The 17882-nt window shown below is 50.6% G+C and overlaps 3 protein-coding genes across 11 annotated transcripts in view; 2 read left to right on the forward strand and 1 right to left on the reverse strand.

Annotated features, from left to right (window-relative positions):
* The window catches only part of WDR33 (WD repeat domain 33), a 67594-nt gene extending 56632 nt beyond the window's left edge, over positions 1-10962 (forward strand). Inside the window, exons 18-23 of the mRNA XM_062006228.1 lie at positions 1388-1490; positions 1767-2229; positions 5723-5889; positions 6022-6114; positions 6785-6970; positions 9664-10962. Of these exons, the coding sequence (XP_061862212.1) occupies positions 1388-1490; positions 1767-2229; positions 5723-5889; positions 6022-6114; positions 6785-6970; positions 9664-9896 (1245 nt within the window). The 3' untranslated portion in view covers positions 9897-10962. The remainder of the gene's footprint in view (positions 1-1387; positions 1491-1766; positions 2230-5722; positions 5890-6021; positions 6115-6784; positions 6971-9663) is intronic.
* SFT2D3 (SFT2 domain containing 3) lies at positions 695-16031 on the reverse strand. Of its 8 annotated transcripts, none has more exons than XM_062006226.1 (6): positions 13240-16031; positions 10954-11090; positions 10337-10549; positions 5706-6091; positions 5229-5346; positions 695-2888 (listed from the first exon to the last, which is right to left on the reverse strand). In XM_062006226.1, the coding sequence occupies exon 1, from the start codon at positions 14384-14386 to the stop codon at positions 13697-13699; it is 690 nt and encodes a 229-aa protein (XP_061862210.1). In that variant the 5' UTR covers positions 14387-16031; the 3' UTR covers positions 695-2888; positions 5229-5346; positions 5706-6091; positions 10337-10549; positions 10954-11090; positions 13240-13696. The 8 variants fall into 8 exon arrangements, with proteins under 8 accessions (XP_061862210.1, XP_061862208.1, XP_061862211.1 ...); XM_062006224.1 differs by having other exon boundaries at positions 695-4391; XM_062006222.1 differs by lacking the exon at positions 695-2888 and adding an exon at positions 7580-7678 and having other exon boundaries at positions 5126-5346.
* Positions 15194-17882, forward strand: part of LIMS2 (LIM zinc finger domain containing 2) — a 33428-nt gene continuing 30739 nt past the window's right edge. Inside the window, exon 1 of one of the 2 annotated variants that reach the window (XM_062006216.1) lies at positions 15194-15286. Coding sequence is in view for 1 of the 2 variants with exons in the window: in XM_062006215.1 (XP_061862199.1) it covers positions 16112-16122 (11 nt within the window). In the remaining variant the exon portion in view is untranslated. Of the gene's footprint in view, positions 15287-16008; positions 16123-17882 lie in introns of those variants that run through there. The other variant, XM_062006215.1, reaches the window with a different exon arrangement.

Here is a 17882-nt window from a genome sequence, read left to right on the forward strand (position 1 = left end):
CAGGTTTAGAGGAGCTGCTTTTTGTGGTGATGTCAACGTAAGAAGGTTTTCAGTAGCAGTCTTGCAAGTTTGACTCTGTCTTGCTCACATCTGTTGGTCTCATGGACACACTGTGAATTCTGGACATGACCTTTTTAGTTCTGGTCAAATCCAAGCTAACTCATAGAATCACAGACTGGTGGGATTGGAAGGGACCTGTAGAGCTCATCCAGTCCAATTCTCCTGCCAAAGCAGCTCCCACCTAGATCAGGTCACACAGGAACATGTCCAGGTGGGTTTTGAAGCCCTCCAAGGAAGGAGCCTCCACACCCTCCCTGTGCAGCCTGTGCCAGGGCTCCCTCACTGAAACACTGATACAGCTTCTCCTTATGTTTAAATGGAATTTCTTGTGTTCCAGCTTCTTTCCATCACCTCTTGTCCTGGTTACATGAAAGTGCTGCCCCAACCTCCTGACACCCACCATTTAGACACTTGTAAATATTAATGATGACTTTTTGTCTGGCCTTTGCTGTTTCAAGGCAGGATCAGTTTAACCACATAGCCTCCCAGCCAGTGTTATCACAGTGGGTCCAGTGTAAACGTGGCACCTGTACAAGTCTTCCATGGGTCTGTGACAGTAGCTGAATTTAGAGAGCGTTATTTTATCCTTTAAAACTCACCAAAAAAAAAAAGAGAGAAAAATCAGAACTGACACATTCTTTATTTTCCCTTTGGGATTGTATAGCTCACACAAACCTCTGCTCACTCTGTTTCTGCCTGAGAAAAGCAGGCACTACGGCTTCTGTCATTGCTTAATAACCCACTAACAACTTGTCTCTTGGTGCTTAGCCAAGCATTAGTATTTTATCCTAGAATTATAGTCATGAAAAACAAACTTTGCCAGCATCTTACAAAGGAAACTCGTGTACTTCCAGGTTAAGAGCTTCCAAAGGTTCTGTTCTGGCCCTGCTGTCGTTCCCCTGGCCCAACATTCCTGATGCAGTTCCTTTGGAAATGAACAGAAATCAGTCTTTGGTTTGTGCAGCTCTTGCATTGCCTATAAATCAGTACCCAATACTTTCCAACCTATGTACACAGTTTCCTCATCTGCTGTCTCAGGCAGCTAGAATATGAGCTTTGCTTCATGCTTGGTTGCTAAGGGTTAAATGTTAGTCCTTGAAATGCCACATTTCCTGCAAAATGATGACAAGAGAAGGGACTGAAAAGCATCACTAATGGGGATGTCTGAAACGTGAGGCCGAAAGCATTGGCAAGTCAGCTCTTGTAAAACCTGTGAAAGATGCAGCCTTTAAGTGGAGAAAATGGCTTTTCCCCCTTAGGAAACGCTTCAGAGCCAAAATACTGAGGCTTGGCGATTCACATGGCCTTTCTTATTGTATGCTCATAGGACGGCCAGAACCCAGGTCCCCCACCACTGATACCAGGACTGGGGCAGCAGGGAGGACAAGGTCGTCTTGGCCCTCACAACCAAGGACCTGGTCTTAACAAAGGTAATGAAATACGTTGTCTGTCCTTCTGTGAGGAATTCTCCTAAAAAGAGGCCGTGGCAGTGCAGAGCCTCCAGACAGAACAGGCTGTGGCAGCGCAGAGGGCCTCGGCTGAGGGAAGGCTTCTGCAGACGTGGGCTGGAAGGTAGAGGAAAGCTCTTCCCCCCAGAATGACTTACTGTGAAATGTGTGTGCTTTGTTAGAGCTTGTACAAACTAGAGCATCCTGGAGCGTTTTTAGGCAACGTTACAGAAATGTGCTGTGATTTTTTCCCTCAAGGTGACTCCCGTGGTCCACCAAACCATCACATGGGCCCTCTCTCAGATAGAAGGCACGACCAGAACAGTGGTGGTCCTGACCACGGGCCTGAGCGAGGGTTGTTTCGAGGTGGCCAGGAGTGGGGTGATGGTAGAGACAGCAGGGGCATGCCAGATAGACGAGGACCTCACCCAGATTTCCATGATGACTTTGATCGACCAGATGACTTCCGCGACGACTTCCATCCAGATAAGAGATTTGGCCATCGGTTGCGGGAGTTTGAGGGGAGAGGAGGCCCACCGCTGCAAGACGAGAAGTGGAGGCGAGGTGGACCTGGGCCGCCCTTCCCTCCCGATCACAGGGAATTTGAAGGAGGGGGCTCCAACCGCGGGCCTCCCGGTGCTTGGGAAGGACGGAGACCTGCGGATGACAGATACCCACGGGATCCCGAGGACGCACGCTTCCGGGGAAGGCGGGATGAGAGGTAAGAGCGAAGCTACGCGTCCTTTCTGGGGGGGAAAGGGTGAGACGGAGGGGGCTCTCCTCCTCCTGGTTTCCTTTTCATTAAGGAGTCTGTCTGTTTCAGATTTATAAACTGGAAACCAATAAGGAAATGAACACTCTAATATACCTGAGTATAGAGTCCATAAAAATCATTCAGTAATAGAAGAAAAGTGGTCATTGTACACAGCAGCTTCCGTGTCTTTAAACAGTAAGTAAAGAGGAGGGAGGAGATTTGTAGAGAAGATCCAGTGGCACGGGATGAAGATTTGAGACCGTTTTGATGAATATTGAGAGGAAACTTGAAGGTTACAGTTGACAGACTTTTGAACGCTAGAAGTGGATCTTGAGACTTTTGTCTCCAGTCACCAACCACAGCATGACTGTAGAGACTGTAGGATGAGATGTGATAGACTTGTAAGGAGCAGGAACGGTGATCCTACTATCAAAGGGGCAGAGCTACAGCATCTGTTGGACTCTTGAGACTATTTTCTCATGGTTTTTGCTTGTAGAAATTTCTTTCTGCCTTTTATTTCTTAATGCCAAGCGAAGAACTCCACTCTAATCTCCAGCAGTGTCCCGTGGCATTGCTCACAGTCTCCAAAAGAAATCACAGAGGGATGAATTTGCTTCTAGTAACCACTGTTAAAGATGAAGGAATTATGCTAAGTCAGCGAGATCAATTGCTCCAGATTTATGCTAGTTTTAACAGAGTTAAATTTGGCCTCCAAGGTCTAAGCCTCTCACTGACCACCAACTCGATGTGTATGAGAACATGTGCTTGTACAAATTTATTGTGGTCTCCACATAATGTGAATTTTGTGTGTTTTAGTTGCCTTTTTAATCATTTTTTCTTACATTCCTTTTACTTTGCATCTATACAGCTCTCCTTTTAGCTGCTTTCTACCTAGCTCTGTAAAGAGGTACCTTCCTTTTGTGTGAAGAGTATGAAAAAGAAATGAGCAGTAACTAAAAGAAGGTAACAATTAAAGCCATTTGTGAAAAAGCAGAGTTGGAGAGAACCCGAGCTGAATGGTCTGCATTACTCTAAAAGACAGAGCAGACAGTGCTTCTGGCAGATCACTAGAGATTTTCCAGTCTGGTCTTGGAAATGCTGAGGGACTGGACAATATTTTATCATCATCCTGATTTTTCTTAAAGAGGGTGTCAGGAAGAGTCCTAGACTTTGTGACCTGTAAGCCTGACTTCTGAACTAAGAAGGGTCTATTTGCCAGCATACAAGTGTCTGTACAAAGGGTTTAGTTCAAGAGGGATCGGCACAGGGCTGTAAAAGGCTTATGGTGCTTGTGAGTTTAATGAATTCCTTTGAAGATGAATTAGGTGCCATTTACTGCAGTCACTGGGGTGAACTCCAGAACCCCAACAACTCCTTTAGTTGGCTTGGTTTGGAGTTGCGACTGTAAGCGGTTTGCTGAAGCATGAGAGGCAAGTGTGTGTACGTGTGTTTCTCTCTAATTTCCCGTCCTTTCCATCCCTGTCCTGTTCTTCCTCTGCCTGTGCATATCAACATGATGCTTCTACCACAGAGACCTGCCTCTTCCTGCCTGCTAATCCGCACAGTGTGTAGTTCTGTACGTTAAGGTCCTAGGCCTCAAGGAAGAAGATGTGAGAGCAGTCGGACAGGAACTGAGCCCTATGCAAGGCAGGCTTTTACATGTGATGGATGTAAAAAAGTGAAGAGGTTGCACAGATAACAGAGGGTTAGGAGCTGTGGCTGTGTCAGGTGTAGCTGTGACAGACTGCAGAACTAAGCTCTGTCCATAACGTTGCCTGGAAGCAGAAGGAAAGGCCCCGTTCCTGGTAGCTGTAGGACCTCGTGTTTGCAGATCTTGGTGATTTACAAGCTAAGCAGAATCACACCATGTCAGTATTAAAATGGGAGGCCCTCTAAAGAACACCTAGAGGACTGTGCTGTTTCAAGGCTAAACAACATTGCTATGTGGTTTTTTTGAACCATTTGTACCTGAAACTGTTCGGTTTGTTTTCCCAGATCACCCAGGTTAATGTAAAATGGTTCATTGTCCATGCACAGCACTCCCTCCATCCACTGCTGGGCCTGTACAGGCACTGCAGCCTCCTCTCTGCATTGTGTTTGTTTTCTGGGAGGTGGAGACAGACCTATTGCTTTTAATTCAAAACAAAACAAAAAGAGAATTAAAACTGTAAAAGTTTAAAACTATTGTACTGTGTTCTGACTACTGTTAAAATATTTAAATTTGTAACTAAAAGGTTAATGTTGTTAAAATTCTAAATAAAAGTATCTAAAGTTTTGCTTGTAATAGGATGCGCTGTGTCGTTAATGAGCTGGGGACGGGACCCAGGGCCACCCCAGCACGAGGGCGGCTCTGCCTTGGCCACAGGGGAGGGGAGGGAGGGCATCAGTGTCAAGGGGCCAAGTCACCCAGGGGCGGGCAAGAGCAGGAGCAGCAGCCCACGTGGGCTGGCACTGCCAGGGCTCCCAGCCACTGTGCCTGCACCACCTAAACGTCTCGCCCAGGCACAGGATGGGGCTGTAAAGCCAGGCAGACCCGAGGAGCGGTGCCGGGAGGCACCGGTGGAGCTGCAGTGAGACACAGAACGTGTGTGTGCACTCCTACAGGCACTCCAGGTGTTTCAACTGCTGTGGGAAAACCAGGGCTACTAGTGTTCATGCAGCCGTTTGTGATGGCACTGACAGTTCCTTAGGAGCCACTCTTCTCTCTGAAGGTCTCTGTAACCCCCCGGCGTGCTGCTGGAGGAGCTGTACTCATTTCAGATGAGATGCAGAACCCAGTCACGCCCAGTGCCTGAAGATGCCGTGCTACTTACTAAAGGAAGCTACCGGCTGTAGTGTCAGAGCTACAAACCAAAATCCTCCGTTACAGCAGTCGGACAAACTGCTCTTCAGGTTGTAGAAAGCCCCTGCGCACACTGCTCAGCAATCAGCATCCCTGCAGAGCCAAGTGCAGTCCAGGCTCTTACCAAAACTGTAAGCTTAGAGAATGGAACTCAAAGGAGAGTTGTTCTAGCAAATGGACAGGAAGGAGCTGCTGCAATGTCTGACTCTCGTGGCTTGTGCTTCTCCAGTTTGCATTGATCGCTGAAAGGAAAGGGGAAAGTAAGAACACAGTTAAAGGAAACTCACTTCTGCTTTTCCTCACCTTGTATCTGTCATCACTCACTGATTTGTTTTTCCCCCCTTTTCACTAAATGAGCACAGTGTGGTTGACAGTATTTCTCTTGTATGACAAACCAACACAATCAACAGAAGGAGGTATGAAGGAAAACTACAAAGACGAGTGCTCCCAGGCAGCAAGTGAGCACTTCTCCACCTAGCAGTTCTAGTAACTGTCTGTTGCTGTAGCAGTGGGTAGAATGGTTGCAGGAATGAGTTGATTGTTAAAGTGAAGCTGACTCAAGTTCATCCATCTCAGTTCTGCTTAAAAACCACGTTTGTACCTTGTTCTTTCTTGTAGCTTCAGAAGAGGAGGACCCTCGAGACATGAGGGCCGGGGACCCAGGGGCAGAGATGGCTTCCCTGGCCCTGAAGATTTTGGGCCAGATGACACTTTTGACTCTCCAGAAGAAAACTCCAGAGGAAGGGACCATGGTGTTCGGGGGCGAGGTCGTGGTGCTCTCAGAGGTGAGGGGAACATTCTCCCACACTAAAAATGCAAAGATGAGGAAGCAAAAGACATTTCTTGGGCAAATGACAGTACTTTCGTGGACACGTTGTCTCTTCTCACTCCTGTCCCCTGCATCTCTCACTGCTCAGGAGGCCGGAAGGGTTTACTTCCCACTCCAGATGAATTTCCACGCTTTGAAGGAGGACGGAAACCAGACTCCTGGGACGGAAACAGAGAGCCAGGTAAAACATTGGTTTCACTTAACTGTACGGAATGTAACTGGTTCTAAATGCAGCTGTCTGATCAAACACAATGACTGCAGCCTCCCAAGTCTCGATTTGAAACTCAATTCTTGTAACAGTTCAGAGCTGCCCGTTGCTGGCACCTGTGGATTAACTGAAGGCTATCTCATGGGGTTCCTTGAGATCTCCATTCATGCCAGTACAGTTCTTTCTCTTGGATGGCATCTTTTCTGTTGTTTGCAGAAATGTTTGCATCTGTAGTGCCTGCCAGCTCATTTGTATTTGTTGGTCATGGGCACCCCATGTGGGCTAGAACCGACTTTTGGAATGTCGTGGATAAAACAAGCAGACATGTACGTGAACAATGAATGGCTGTCCCTGAAACAGCTGAAAGTATTTTACACTGGAAAGAAGACTTGAGATCTGTCACCTGGTTCTTTCCCATCAGCTTAAACCTGTTGTACCTTTCACTGTCTTACAACTTGTTCACCTCGTGTTTGCTGGTTTGCCTTTTGGGATGGGGTTGGGGTGGCAAGCTTTGTGTCACTTTAACTTACTGTGTGTCAAATAGTGTGGAAAGTATGTAAATATATGTGACTTGCCTCCAAAAATGAGGACTAATGATCAGGTGAGCCTTTCTTATTATCCTGCTTTTTCTCTTGACCCTCAGGTCCTCGTGCAGATCATCCTCCTCACGACGGGCATTCCCCAGCCAGCAGGGAACGTTCCTCTTCGCTCCAGGGCATGGACATGGCCTCACTGCCACCACGCAAACGGCCCTGGCACGATGGACCGGGGACCTCTGACCACAGAGACATGGATGCTCCAGGGGGACCTCCAGAGGAGAGGGGCAAAGGTAAAAAGCCTCTTGTATTGAAATCCTGATGTAACAGCAGCGGGTTTTTCAACAGCAGGCAGGATTCCTTCTCTGTTCAGAGGGTTTAGGCCAAGCTGAACTGCTAAAAGCTGAGTCTTACAGGGAGGTAATTTTCTGGGACATCAAATCCAAATCTTCTCTCCAGCATCATATAATTATCTTCCTTATTGCCACGTTCAGAAGCAGGTGGCTTTGACTCCCTGTTACTCCAGCTAGAAATCTCCTGTTAATAACTCTTTTTTCCCCTCTAATTTTCAGAATAGCTGTTTGTCAATATTCATGCTTGTGGTAGCATCCTTTAACTCAAATACTTACCTTTCCTGTCTCAGCCTTCATTCTGTTGGGCTTTTTGAAGTCTTTCTTTGTGAGTTCTCTGTAAGACTGTAAGCATGGCCATCCACAATCAGGCCATAAAGGACAGAAGCCTGTCTTCAACGACAGCCAGCAGCGGGTACTGAGGGAAGAGTGTTAAGAACACTCCAAGTCTGCAGTGATGTGTCCCTGAAATGCTCCCTGAACCTATGAAGATCTGTAGTTCAGTGCCTCACTGAAGGAAGGTTTTTGGATTGAGTGGCTTTCAACAGTTACCTTTTGTGTGCTTCACTAATTGCTTTAAGGATCATGTCAGCTCCTGACACGCACAGCATCCACGGACAGAGCTCCAGCACTTCACTGCAGTGGACTGTGCTTTCAAAGAAAAAAGAAAGTGTTTTTCTCTTGGTTTAAGCCTGTTGTTCACTGATTTCATTCAGTGATATCTTATGTTTTAACTGGAACAGCTGAAAGGTGATGCCACCTCTGATTGCATTGAACTCCATTTCCAACCTGAACCAGCTCTTCTCCAAGTCAGAGCTCTCGTCTGTTTGGTTGTCCTCTCTGTGAGCTTCTGTGTCTTTTACCATCCCTGTTACTCAGTGTACACCCCTTTCAGGTTTAACTTATCCTTTTGTAAATTGAACTGGGTAGCTAAGAGTTGCCCACACCAAGATGTGGCTCAGCCACGGATTCCTACAGTTCACCTGGTTTTGTTCTGTTCTCTCCACTCTTTCCCAGTGGCTCCTGACGTCCCTTTTCCCTCTAACCACACACCAGTCACACAGCACTGCCACACAACTGGCTACTGGAACCCACAACATACATTCTTTTGGAGGGTGCAGAGCCTATTACTGTGTATGCTGTTTCCACAGTCAGCCTATTAGCCTTGCACCAGTTCCTCATCCTTTTTCTTCTTGTAAATCTCAGGACTGCCACGGTCCTTTTTTAATACTGTCTTGTTTTAAATGTCCTCATATTGGCTACCTACTGTTAGGTAGTGATCTCTGATAAAGATCCTTCTCACTTGCTTCCAAATGCTGAGCTGCCAGACTAGAGTCTGAGTTTGTTGTTAGGCCTCTGCTGCACGGCTTTGTCTTTCATGCCACTGAATTTCAGTCCATCTCTCTTACTGTTGTCCTGAAGCTCATTCAGTTTTCACTGTATGCCAGTCTTCCCCTGCAAAGACTGCACTTCCACTGCTGCATTAACAGCAGGTTTTATCATTCCTTTATTCCTTCACTCACAGATGGTTTTAATAAAACTCTGCTGCTAAACTCCCTCAGCATCACTATTTTTCCTTTCCAAACTGTGCAGTGTTTCTCATTTAGCCAGCATGTTGTCAGATCTGTAAGGATTTCTTCTCCAGTTTCAATAATAATTTGTGATAACTCCATCAGATTCTCTGCTGAAGTCAAAACAATTAACTGCCACACTTCTTGTGCCTAGACAACTCATTCGTGTACAAGGAGAGTTTAGAACAATGGCAGAAAGCCTGATAAACAAAACGTGAACAATGCATTTCCATGTATGGCACAGCCCATCCTCAGCTGTTAAGTCATTTCAAGACCAAAACTTCATAAATTAGAAACTCTGTGGAACAATTTGGTCTCAATTTTACACAGAACCAAGCAGAGTCAATTAAAAAAAACAGTCACTTGCTCATGTGGAGCAAAAGTATCTTAATTCAGCTGTAGCCCTTGTCCAGAAAGCACTGTTACCATTAATGATTTCCAAAATGCTGCTTGTTATTTTGAGCTAATGACTTTGGGGGTTTTTTACATGAATTTACATATCAGTACTGACAAGACTGATGAGAAGTACAAAATCTTGTTCAATAAGAGCTCATGTGGTTTATGCTCCTGGTTAGTAGGGAAATGGAGCATTTTTCTGGCAAGGAAACAAAAATGTTACTCGTGATCTTCACCACCAACCTCAACTGATCCATCTGTGCAATGTCTCTGTTTGGGGGGGGCAGGGAAACCAAACCCTATTTTGCAATAAAATAACCAGAGCACCACAGATGGTGTTAAAGCATAAGAACCAGGTATGCCTGGCAGTTTTGAGGACACCATGACTATTGCTGTTCTAACTTCACTTCAGGGATTGCTGACTGTATCAGATAGAGTCTCCTTTCATTCCCAAGGAATTGCTTGATCCCTGTCCATCTTCTGGGCTGGAATGGAGACTCTGTCTAAGAAAAATCACACAGAGGGAGGAGGCATAGAGTTACAGGTCTCAGCTACTTTGGGTCTGTGGATGACTAATACCACAGAAGAACTGGCCTAAATACATAGTATGTGTGAGAAAAGGTGTGGCTTAGACTTGAACATGAGTAACTGATTGTGCTTCCTTCTTAGGACGAGGAAATTCGGGACCTTCACAGAGAGCGTCAAAATCTGGGAGGTCCAGTTCTTTAGATGGAGACCACCACGATGGATTCCACAGGGATGAAGGTTTTGGTGGAGGCCCTTCAGGAGGCAATAACCCTTCTCGAGGAGGAAGGAGTGGAAGTAATTGGGGACGAGGAAATAACATGAACTCGGGTCAGTCAAGAAGAGGAGGATCTAGGGGTGGCGGAAGAGGCCGGTAGAAGAGGCTTTGACTGGGTCACACCCAGTCCTTGCTGGACAATATTTAAATAGACTGCTACTCTGGACTCATAAAGTAACCTGCAACACCACAAACCTGGATAACTGGGATAACTGAATGTGCATTAGTTCCTAACAAGGGTCTTTTCCTAGATGAACCAACTGCTGCTGGCTGCCGTGCTGTAGCTGGCTCCCAGGCCTGTCCTCCCCACCCGTTTTTCTCACCTCCTTTGACCGACTTTGTTTTGTGAAGAGCTGGAATTTTTTTTTAGGTGTTGTGAGACATGGAGCACCTCCAGAGATTTCAGTTCACCTCCAGACAGAAACTTGTTTCTATATGTACAGTTTGTCAGAAGAGTCACGTTGTTTTTGTATGAATACAGAATGGAATTTGCGCAAAGATTAACAAAAAACCCCCAACGGTGTGTGGTTCTTTACTCACCCATTGCTACAAGGAGGGTTGGCTTTAGGCAAACTCTGTTATCAGATGGAGCAACAGAACTACCTCCTGAGATCTCAGCCATTTCAAATGCTAGTTCTCTGGTTTCTCGTGTGTGGTTTTTCACCCGTAGCCACGGCTGTCTACAGCTTACACGTGGTGCTGAAGGTAAAACTCCACAACAGGGGAAGTCACCGCTGCTCACCACCTGCCCCCCTGCAAGAGAGAAACGTGGGACAGCATTTAGAACAAGTTGTCACAGCCATAGTGTGAGTTACAACCTGGACTGCTAGGGAAACAGCCATCCAGCCAAGCACGGCCATTCTGCACTTGGCCTGAGCCAGTCAAGTCTTTCAGTTCAAAAGCTATCAGTGAACAGCAATGGAGGAACCCTGAGCAGCTTGGTTGATGTGGGTGCAGGTGCTTTGCCATGGCTGCAGGATGCTTGTTCAGTAGAGTCTGGTGCATTCCGATGCTGAAGCGCAAAAGCTTGGTAGTTGATTGCTTTCCACTGCACATTTTTTAGGTCTCTTTTTCTTTAGGGTATTGTTTTACTAGGGGAGGGAAATGAGGAGGAGGGGTTATTCCAATTCCCCCCATTTCATAATAAAGATGCTTACCAACCACGAGTTTGTTTTCCCCACAAGTCATTCTCATGAGTCACCTCCAGTTGCCAGCTGACCCAAAGGCTCTTCTTCATACCCAGAGCCCCAGGGACCACGTAAGTACACGTGCTAAACCAGCTCTCAGGAAGTTCCTGCATGGGGATGTAGGACCTGTATCATGAAAAGCAATCACTCCCAGGCTTCCCTGCCTCTCCCCCTCACCTTAGATTTCAGGTTCTAATATCCAGGATAGCATGGCAGTGTCATTCTACAGCTGCCAAGGCTACTGCAGCAACAGATACAAGGCAGCTCTTCCATCTGACTTCTCATACAGCCCAACTGACCACAGCCTCCCTCAGGTCCTGATGACTGATCTGATTTAAATGACATCAAAGCTCAGATGCTTCAGTGCCGTTCTCTTGCTTCAGTCAAGGGTTTTTTCTTCGCTTTTAATTTGTTGTGTATAAAATGGCATTTGAGAACCATAGCAATTTGCTCTGATTGTTAGCCTATAAAATCCCTGTAATGTGGCTCTAGAGACAGAATGGTCTTAAAGGAATTAACAGGGGCAGCTGAGATGCACTGAGATGAGTTTTGCCTTTTGAGGGGAAAAATAGTGGCTTTTTACTTCCATTTGAAGAAGGGCTTTGGTCATTTCTGGTGCATGTCTGAGCGTCAGGATCTACCCTGAAGTGTAACATAGCAAATGCCAATGATTTGCTCCTTAGCACAGGGGAGAGTTTGGCCTCTCATTTTTCCTGTTAAAAAGCCCTGTCTATTTTTAAGGGTCTGAAAGTGACTTTTCTCCAAGAATGTGATTTAGAGGATGGGCTTTAGTCCTTAATTAAACCCCAGTTCTCTACCAAAACAAGTTAGAGTGCATTTACTAATAGAAAACCCAGCTGTCTCCCTCTTGGTTTTCTTCTGATGGTTGTTTAACTCCTTAAACCACTACAGTTCCTGGTATGAAGTCATTCTTCACTAAAAGGCACTGCCTTTGTTCTGAAACATTCCCTGTGTAAACTCTTCAAAGGAGACAGCAGAGCAGGAGAGAAGCAGCTTCCCGTCCTGCTAGGGCTGGAAAGCAGGTAAAATTACTCAATGGGAATATACCTCTATACTCCTCAGGCCCAGCTCTTTTACCAGTGCTGGGTGTAGAATCCTTATGCTCTACCTGCTATTATTTCAAGACCTTTCTAATTTGATAGTGCTGTTAGGGATAAAGATTCATTTAATGTAGCTGAGAAGCGGTAAGAACGAGCGAGCGAATGGGCTGCTACTCAGATAGGCCTGGCTGATGTTTTTAAGGCAAAAAACAAAGTGACTATTAGTGGCACATCTCTACTGACATTTGGTACACAAGTGGTTTTATTAAAGCAGTCTGTACATGTAATTACCCCCCCCTTAACAATTTCAGCTGAGTTTGGAGCAAGTGGTAGGTATGGTAACCCCTAAGTAGTGGTGGCAGATCCACGCTGCAGTGTTGGGCTTTATTTTGTACAAGAGGCACATACACTGACACTGACTTAGGCCCTGAGGAGGTGGGGCCTGGTGGCCCCTTTTATCTGCAGCAGTGCAGAATGAGGCTCACCAAAAGCTCTCAGCAGGGCCAGGCAGCCCGAATTCAGCACCCTCCTATGGGTACGTAGGTTCTGCACTGACACAGGAGCTGTGCTACCTGAAACAGGCTCTTCATTGCTAGCAAATCTGTTTTGAAGGCCGTGCTGTGGTAAGTAAGCAATTCCTGCCCAAGTTGAGCAAGCAAAAACAAAAAGTCCCACCCAAAAGAAGAGTTCCCATAGCTGTAGCTACCCTCTGAAACCCAAGTACTTGCCCCCTGTAAGGCAGCAACACCTGCAAAGGCCAAGGCTTAACCCTTAAAGTTCAGATTAGCAGCTTTCACCTTACTGTCATGCACGACTACTCCTACAGCCACGGGGGGCCTTGGTGACCCCCAGCCCCATGAAAGTTTGTGTCACTTGCTGGAGATTTGTTTCACTTATTTTAAACCCTTTTTTTAGAGTATTCATCCTCAGCCCTGGTCTGAGGTGGCCCATGACTGCACCATACAGTGACTGAAGAGTTCAGAAGGCCTAGGCAGGGGTCAGTACATAGAAAACAAGTTATTAGCAGTTATTTTTGGAGCTACTTTCGACACTTCACCCCCACAGTTGCTCAGAGACCTGCTGAACTGGCCTGTGCGTTCCAGCATCAGCCAGCTCTACACCCCTGGCTGTAAAACAGCTGCTTTTCATTTAACGGGCAAGTCAATCATCACATCGGCTCTGTAATCTCACTCACGTTTTGCAGCGGGCTGCAGCAGCCACATGGTCCCACACTGGAGGTAGGGCAGTGGGGTGCTGCCAGCTCCCCCCAGGGCCGGAGCGCCTCCGGGCCACGGCTATCGAGCCGAATCGCAATAAGGCAAAAAACCCCGTGCTCGGGGCCGGCGGCACCGTTACCCCTGAGCGCGGCGACAGGGTTCAGAGTCACTGCCGCCGCTCCCGGCTGCCCGCCGCCGCTTTCCTTCTCGGGAACCGGCGACGAAAACCCATCGGGCAGACGAAGGCGATGAAGAGAAGCGGCGTGAGCCGGCGCCGTCCTCATCCCCGCCACGGAGAAGCGTCTTCGCGCCGCGGCGGGCGCCGGCCTCAGCGTCTCAGTCCCTTTGTCCGAGTCCCGCGGGGCTGCGGCCCGTTCTCCCCCGGCAGTGCGGGGTCTGTCTCGCAGCGCGGGGTCTCACGGCGCGGGGTCTCTCTCACAGCGGCAGCGTTTTGCCGCGGCGGCGCAGCGCGGCGCTCAGGAGGCCGCTCAGGAGGCCGCTCAGGAGGCGCAGGCCGGCGGCGCCGCCGGGCAGCAGGGCCAGGAGCGCGGCGGCGGCGGCTCCCAGCTGCACCGCGGCGCCCAGCGCCGTCAGCAGCGCGCTGCGCAGCGCCAGCGCCGCGTACAGCGTCCCGCCGAGCCCGGCCGCGTAGAGCAGCGAGGCGCGGCCGGGCTCCCGCAGCAGGCGGGCGGGCCCCCGCAGCAGCGCGGCGGCGCCCAGGGCGCACAGCGAGCCGAGGGACCAGAGCAGCCCGAACTTGCGGGCGCGGAGCGGCAGCAGCGGCGCGTACAGCGCGGCCAGCCCGAAGCACAGGGCGGCCAGCAGCAGGCACAGCCCGCTCCCCGCCAGCCGCTGCCGGCGCGACAGCCCCGGCAGGCACGGGTCCGCCTCGGCCGCCCACGGCCAGCCCGAGCCCGGCCCCGAGCCGGCCGCCGCCGCGGGGGCCTCGCCGCGGCCCGGCGGGAAGGGGTTCAGCGCGCCCAGCCGGGCCCCCAGGCCGCTGCTCCCCGCCTCCTCCTGCGGGCGGGCGGCGGAGGGCGGCGCGGGGGCCGCGCTCGAGGCGGCGGCGGGAGCGGCCTTGGACTGCGCGAGGTACTGCTGCAGCTGCCGGCCCAGGTCCGCCATGGCGGCCGCTCAGCGCCCCCTGCGGCCCGCGCCGCGCGCCGCCATCTTGCGCACACAGCGCATCCGGGTCACGGGCACGCGCGGCTGCGGGAGGCGCAGGCGCGGGGCCGCGGAGCGCAGCGCTGCCCCGGCCCGTCCGTAACCGCTTCCCCCCGCCTGCTCGCAGCTGTAACGGGAAGGCTGATCTGTCACGGCGCGGCTGGGCAGCGGGATGTCGCTGCTGGAGGGAGAGCCCGCCTCAGTTCCTCCTCAGCACGCGGCGCAGAGCGTTTGGCGGCTACGAGCGGTGACGGTTTACAGTTGCAGCACCTGGAGAGACGGTAGTGCCACATTCCAAACGGACATTGATGAGAGACAGGCGGCATTTGAGGTCGATGCAGCTCACAGCGCCGCGGCAGGGAGCAGGCAGGAGGAAAGGCTGCCCGCGGCCGGGCCGTGGCGTGAGGCCCAGCGCTGCGCTCCCCCTCACACCCCCGGCTGCACTGGGAGCCTCCTCGCACCTTCGATCCAAGTCACCTCTGCTGTCTTTCTGAAAGAGGGCCACAAGAGTGGAGATGTTAGTGTTGGCACCCAGAAGCCACTACAACAGGAGGGCCTGGAAATGCAGGCCGTGACCAAGGGCTGTTACCCTGCGCTCAGCCAGATCTGTGGAACTGATGGCTGGTCGTTAGTAAGATCACCTATTACATTTTCCTCAACCAACTATTAAACTGAGAACATCTAACTCAGTTCTTCACCCTGGTTTAAATAAGCCATAAAAAATACCAAATGCTAATTCAATCTGTGCTGTTCTCAACGTTTGCTGCAGGGCTGACTAATGACACGTTGGAACTGGAGGATACACGGGAGAAACGAGTTTCCGTCATCAGTCCTGAGCGTGCAGCAGTGTCCATAGCAACGGTGAGTCAGGTCATGGGACACCGTCTTACCGGATGCTACGTTTCAAATGGCTTTTGGGCAGAAGCTCCCTGTCCCATTTGGTGGATCACTTTAACACTGGTGTGTGTCAGAGAACACAAAACTCTTTTAAGTGCTCAGGACCAAGTTTCATCGTTGGTAAGAAAGGATCAGCTGTTATTGAAAGCATCGCCCTCGGATAGGCCCTCCTTAGGGACTGGGATCCCTCTGCCTTTGGGCAGGGCAGGCTGGCATCCAACGTCTTTTTAGAAGACCCCCCTGCAGACGTGTGTGCTGCTGCCCCGAGTAAAACTCGCTTCGAAGTTGTTCTCCCCGGGTGCGCAGCGAGTGTAAGAGCCCGTCGCGGCAGGCAGGAGGCACGGCGGCTTTGCCACGGCTAAAAGCGTCACATCAGTGAGGAATATGTCAGACACTGCTGTACCCAGGCTTCGTGTCAAAACGGCACGGTCACGTTTCCCCTCTCCCCCCGGGCTCACAGCAGCCGCCCAGGCGTTGTGAAGCGCCTCCCGGCCAGCGCAGCGGCTCCGGCGGCGGGACAGGCGCCGTGCCCCGGGGCCGCCGGGTCGGGAGGCGGGGCCGCTCCGCCGCTCCCTTGCTCACTATTCCGTTCCCTTTATAGGAAAAGTATGCGCGGGGCCGGGGGGGCTGCCCTGAGTCAGCGGGGCTGCGGCTCCCGCCCACGCGCAGGGGGCCCGGGCCGGGGCGGGGTTTGTGCTGCCCGCCGGGGCTCGCTGGGGCCGGAGCCGGAGCCGCCGCGCCCGCGTCCCGCCCCGCAGCCCCTGGGCCGCAGCCCGGCGCCTCGCCGCCATGACGGGCAGGTAAGGCCGGGACGGGGAGAGGCCTGGGGAGCCCGGCCGGCGGGCGGGGGGTCGCTCGGCCCCGCGCCCGGGCCCCGCTGGGCTGTCCCTGCCTTGGCGGCCCCGTGGCAGGCGGTGAAGGGTCGGTTTTCCGCCCTGTTTGCCCCGGGTGGAACACCATGGTGGCGCCCGGTAGGAAGCGGTCTGGGGAGAGGACGTGCCCGTCGTGAGGGTCAGCGGAGCGGGGCACGCCGCGGCCGGGAGGCCGTGTCCCGCGGCGCCGGCAGCTCTTGCGCGGCACGGGGCGAGCGTGACCTCGTGCGAGAGCAGCGCAAGGGCCGCTCCGCTGTGCCTCGCCCCTGCACGGCGGCGCGGCGGGCAGGAGACCAGGAGCAGAGCTGGGAAGGAGCACTTGTGGCTGCGAGCAGGGTCTGCCCTTGCTGCCCGCAGCCGGGTGGCGTGCGGGGCACTGACGGCTCTCCGCTGCCGTGCCCCGCACCACCCTTCGGGGCCCTTCCGACTGATCTGCAGGCTGCCCCTCTGCCTTCAGGCAACCTTCCTCGGGCTGTTCTTACACGTTCCATGAGCAGTTTAAACTTGGGGCTTGGTGGTTGTCGCACACTGACACCGGAGAACTCTGTAAAGTCACCTAATTGACAGATGCAAATGAGAAAAGCAGTGGGGAAAGCATTTACTGGCATATTGTGGGGGTTTGCACAAGTGATTTACTGCCTCGGATCACTTTGTTCTCCTCTCTGTGGAAAAAAACTCCAGATGTTATCAAGCAGATTGTGAAAATAAACTTGCTTTGGTAGAGTGCCTTGAAGATGGGAAAAAAATGCAAAGTGAAGTTAAAATTATGAGGGTGCCTTTTTTAGGATAGTAATCCTCCTGAATCCCACTGTCATGCTTTGGTTAAAAGTCTTCATGTTTGTAGTATGAGGCTGCTTAGGATTATTCAGCATAGATCATTTGTGGTGGGTTGTCAGGTATGAGAAGGTGCTGAATTGTGTTGTTACATCCTCATCTGTGGTTTGTGCGAGTGTTATTTTTGCTCTCAGTGGTGATGAATTCGTGTTGACAGATACATGCTCAGAACACACCTGGGCTTTGCCTCCTATCTTTCAATTACTGTGGGTTTTTTCTGTCTTAATGGTCCTTGTTTTGTTCATCTGACATGTGAAATGGATGGATATTTACAAGTTTACATTAGTTTCCTAACAACTAGAGAACCACTTACATGATTACAGGCCCTGGAGCTCCCAAATGAGGACAAGGTGGGGAGGACCTGGGAGGGATTGTGGCTGTCTGAACCCAGCTGATTTTGTTTTTCTAGATGTGATGTAATACTCTTTAGAATGACCTGTTTACCTCAGGTGAAATCACTCAGGGGCAGAGAATAGTGGGAAATGCCTGTGGGCAGTAATCCTTGTTGTCTCCTCTCTGTTCTTGCTCAGAAACACACCTGTTAAGGTACAGTACTGTACTGAGTGAGAACCCCTGATGTGAAGCTTGGTGGAGAGTTCCAAGGCAGCTGAGACAGTGCAAAGCGTGCAGTCCTTCACAGTAATGCAGGATTTCTGTCTCCTTTTCCTCAGTTGTGCTGCAGAGGGTTGTTAAAATGAGCAGGCCTTAGCTTTAGCTTTTAGAAAGTCAATGCAAGTCTTTTCAGAAGTGTTTGTCCTGGACAGGTTGTCAGCTCTGAAGATCTCTGAACTTCTGTCTGCCGTGGTTCCTAGGACAGAATGATTCTGTCAGAGACATTTCACATAGCTGTAATT

The sequence above is a fragment of the Colius striatus genome, chromosome 12, assembly GCF_028858725.1.
Source record: "Colius striatus isolate bColStr4 chromosome 12, bColStr4.1.hap1, whole genome shotgun sequence".
NCBI classification, from domain to species: domain Eukaryota; kingdom Metazoa; phylum Chordata; class Aves; order Coliiformes; family Coliidae; genus Colius; species Colius striatus.